We start from the raw sequence: 4,039 nt of genomic DNA, 5'->3' as shown, positions 1-4,039 counted from the left end.
CTTCCAGTCCCCAACATTCTGTGATTCTGAGGGAGGTCGGCGGGGAGCGGCGGAGCTCTCTGCGCCCCAGGCATCACCCACCCCCCACGGGTGCGCGGGTCTGCGACTGCCCCACGTTGGGCAACCGCTTAAACCTCTCGGGGTCCATCTCGTAATGGCTTTCTTGGAGTCTTTTTGCTTTCTTGTGAGGGAGCCAGGCGTCCTGCTCCCGCCTGGAATGGCAGCGGCGCCCGCAGGGCTGCCTGCCCCGTCCGTCCTCGGCAGGGGCGGCCCCGCCTGCCCCTGGCCCGGCTCAGCCGCTTCCACCTCTTAGGGCAGGAATTTACAGAGCGTTTTCTTGCAGAACGGAAAACTACTGGTGCAGAAGACTCCCTACCTGGCATTTTCTGTATATCATTCATTTAGAAAAAGCTAATTAATCTTCTTAGGAGTATCATATAATAGCACAAGGGGATACGATGAGAAAAGGTGTTCAAGAGCAAAACACATGTATTGGTCCAGTCAACGATTTGTGATTTATTCTGCTTTGTCAAAACCTTAACAATGACAGATATATTTAATTTATTATATACCTGCTCAGGTGTCCTGTTTGGTTCCACTGTTAGGAACACCAGTATTTCTCCTAAACATGTAGGCAAAAGACCAGCAGAGTCATTTAGAAAGTACTCTGTAGGCCTTTAGGTAAACTTCGTAGGAATGAAGTAGGCAGACTTAGTTTTCAGGGGACACTCATGGCTTTCCATTTCTACAGGAAAGAAACCTTGACCGTACAAGCTAGACAGGAGCTCAGAGTGCTCCATCCAGGTTGTCCAGAGTAGATACCCCATGGCACGCACAAGTCTGGAAGCTGCCAGTTCAGCTTATCTTGGACAGTAAATGCTGTGAACTGGCAGCTCTCTAGTATGTCTGGACAAGTTTCAGGAAAGGTAACCAAGCTGCTGGCCTGTAATCTGTTAGCTCTCTCCAGCTAACAGCTCTCTCTCTTGGGGAAAAAAAATTGTCCCAAGCCCTCCCTACATACTTGGGACCATGTTTAACGAGGTGGAAGAAAATTGGCAGATGCAGCATTTTGACTGTGCCAACGTTAGTACCTCTATGATATGTGATAACTTAATGATTAATGATTTTAAAAATTATTTAGTGGTTTTATGGAGATTCTTCTATGACTGGTGTATGGTGAATTTTACCAAAATGTCAGAAGTACATATTGAATTACATGACCCCATTATAATGGGTTTTTCCCTACCAAGACACTGACATTTGTAATATAATTTTTTCGCCCTGTATGAGCTGCTGTAATGATTAAGACGTTTAACTTTGTTCTTCACTTCCTTAAATAATACCTGGAAAATAAAGTAAGCTGGAAACATTTTGCTTCTATATGTAGAATAACAGATATACTAAGCTACTAAAGTGAAGCTTTTTCTGCTATTTTTTTAAAATAGAATCATAGAATAGTTTGGGTTGAAAGAAACTTTTAAAGATCATCTAGTCTGACCTCTGTGCTATGGGCAGGGACATCTGTCACTAGATCAGCTTGCTCAAAGCCATATCCAGCCTGACCTTGAACAGTTCAAGTGATGGGGCATCTGCAGCTTCTCTGGGCAACCTGTTCCAGTGTCCCACCGCCCTCACAGTAAATAATTTCTTCCATGTATTCAATCTAAATCTACCCTCTTCCCATTTAAAACCGTTGCCCCTTGTCCTGTCCCTACAGGATCCACCGAGATCCATTTGTCTGCATGCTCTCTACCTTCCTGTAATTTTACACTTGAGCTACTACTAATCAAGAGCTATGCTGGATTTTTAAAGGTGCTCTGTTCCCATATAACCAAAGACTGTTATTTCCAACACTGTTCAATGCATTGGGCATCAAGTAATTTTGGAGGTGTGTTTATGAGTATCTGAATGGAACCTTCTTGCTACCTAATGCTTCTAACAGCATGAGATGTTTTGGGTAGCCTAAGAAAATTATCTTTGGAAAAATCATGGCTTGCTTGTGAACATTAGGGTGTGCTCATAAAGACCTAGTGTGGCACAGTGAAGTTACTGGAAATCTGTCACCTTGGAAGGAATGGATCAGACTAAGAAAGCGATTGTGTGTCCTTTTTTACTAAGCTCCCATTTATTCTCTTGGTAGGTTCACTTCATCACCAGGTGAAAATGCATTCCAGGTGAAGATCACTGCTCCTGATGAACAGTTCACTCGGGTTGGTGTGCAAGTATTAGACAGGAAAGATGGTTCCTTCCTTGTGAGATACAGGATGTATGCAAGCTACAAAAACCTGAAGATAGAGGTCAAAACCGGAGATAAACACGTCGCAAAGTCTCCATACATTTTAAAAGGTAAGAAGCAGCACTACATGCAGATTTCCTATCATGACTTCTTCTCACAAACTGTATCCCGGAATGTCTTCTAGGATTAGCATAGGATTCTGTGGGATCTCAGTACTTCTCCGGACTATCGAATCCCATTGGTGTTATGGATTCATAATGTATCCTGCATGTACTGTTAGAAATAGTAAAAAGAAACAAATGCTGTGAAGCTGTTGCCTAGCAAATACATCTAGAGTGCTCACACAGAAGCTGATGTAGCTAGGCATGGCTCTGTTGGAGTAAAAAAAGGTTTGAACATGTCCTTTTAGAGCTGCTGAAGGTTTGGCCCTAAGCAATGGATGTTCAGTGCCTGACCCTCCTTTCTGATCTCAACAGCGCAATAGTGTAACATACTGAAAATAACATAATAATTGTGTTCCTGATAGGACCTGTTTACCATGAAAACTGTGACTGCCCTCAGGAGGAGAGCAGTGAATGGCTGGAAGAGATGAACTGCCCTCAAATTATTCCACAGATTCAAAGAGACCTAGCAAATTTTCCCATTGTTGATCCAGATAAGATTGCAAAAGAAATTCCACAGAGGTTTGGGCAAAGACAGAGCTTGTGTCATTACACCATCAAAGATAACGAGGTATGGAATGGGTTGATCTGAAGTCCACACAAGGATTTGGTGGCAAGTCATACAACTAGGCTGCTTGGCTCTTCCCAGTTGAAAGGCTTCTTGTCAGCTGTTCTTTAAGAAATTTCCTTTGCTTGCTTCTCTGTCCTTGAATACTCTGCAGTTTGTATATAAGCTCAATAGTATCTGTCCTACTTTGTAAAGTGCTTTTTGGCCACGTTACAACTGAAACAGCTGAAGCACAGTGAAAGCAAATTACTTTCCAAGCAATCAGTATGAGTACTGGGCACAGACCTGTGTCTCCTGAATGCTAATTCAGTTTCCTGTTCTCTGAGTAATATTGCTGTGGCGTGTCATGATCATCTAATTGGACATTCATCAATAAATTACGTTGTGCATAATTCTGCAGTAAAGAAATACCACTTAAGTCGTTTTTTTTGGTCACTCTTCTGGGATGAGTTAGAGATGAGATTTCTAAAGCTTCCCAGCTGATTCATAAATTTATACAGCCATACAATCTGTCTGACTAGTTGCTTACTAAGTGATTAGAAGAGCTCTAAATTGTGCCAGCTGTTTTCTGAAATGAAAACACCAGACCAGTAAAATTTGTGTTTATTTTCAGGTTTATATAAAGACATATGGGGAACATGTTGGCTTCAGAATTTTCATGGATGCCATACTGCTTTCTTTGACAAGAAAAGTGAGTATATCTATACAGTCATTTATTCTCTGTGTCCTAATTTATAGAAGCCTGGGCTTAACAAAAATACTTGAGCATATTTGTTGCTATATCTGTTAAAAAGCCCTTCTTGTTCTTTGATTAACAATGGAAAGGTAAGATGGATTCTCCTTGTTTGAAGTTAGGATGTTTTAGAATGCTCTCTGATCAGTGTATGGAGTATCACAAATGTTAATTGAATAGCAGGCTTTTATAGGAGAGTTGATAGATTTGGACAGAGTGTTTTTGGTTTTTTTCCCTTACAGACTAAATAAATCATCCTGTAGCACCAAATATAAAATTCTGCCTCTGCTAGTACATTTTACAAGATGACTGGCTGACACACCAGAGGGCTGTGCTGCCAT

General features: G+C 41.7%; 1 protein-coding gene across 1 annotated transcript; it reads left to right on the top strand.

Moving 5' to 3' along the window:
• Positions 1–696: 696 nt before the first annotated feature.
• Positions 697–3,656, top strand: LOC104531861 (protein O-glucosyltransferase 2-like; the record flags this gene model as incomplete). Its single annotated transcript, XM_010176881.2, has 4 exons — positions 697–701; positions 2,141–2,346; positions 2,763–2,968; positions 3,579–3,656. Coding segments are annotated over exons 1-4 (495 nt in total), but the record flags the coding sequence as incomplete, so codon positions are not given.
• Between the last annotated feature and the right edge of the window lie 383 nt (positions 3,657–4,039).

The sequence above is a fragment of the Antrostomus carolinensis genome, unplaced genomic scaffold (assembly GCF_000700745.2).
Source record: "Antrostomus carolinensis isolate BGI_N321 unplaced genomic scaffold, ASM70074v2 scaffold19151, whole genome shotgun sequence".
NCBI lineage: Eukaryota > Metazoa > Chordata > Aves > Caprimulgiformes > Caprimulgidae > Antrostomus > Antrostomus carolinensis.
The sequence above is the reverse complement of the archived record's forward strand: the minus strand, read 5'-3'. Positions and strand labels throughout refer to the sequence as shown.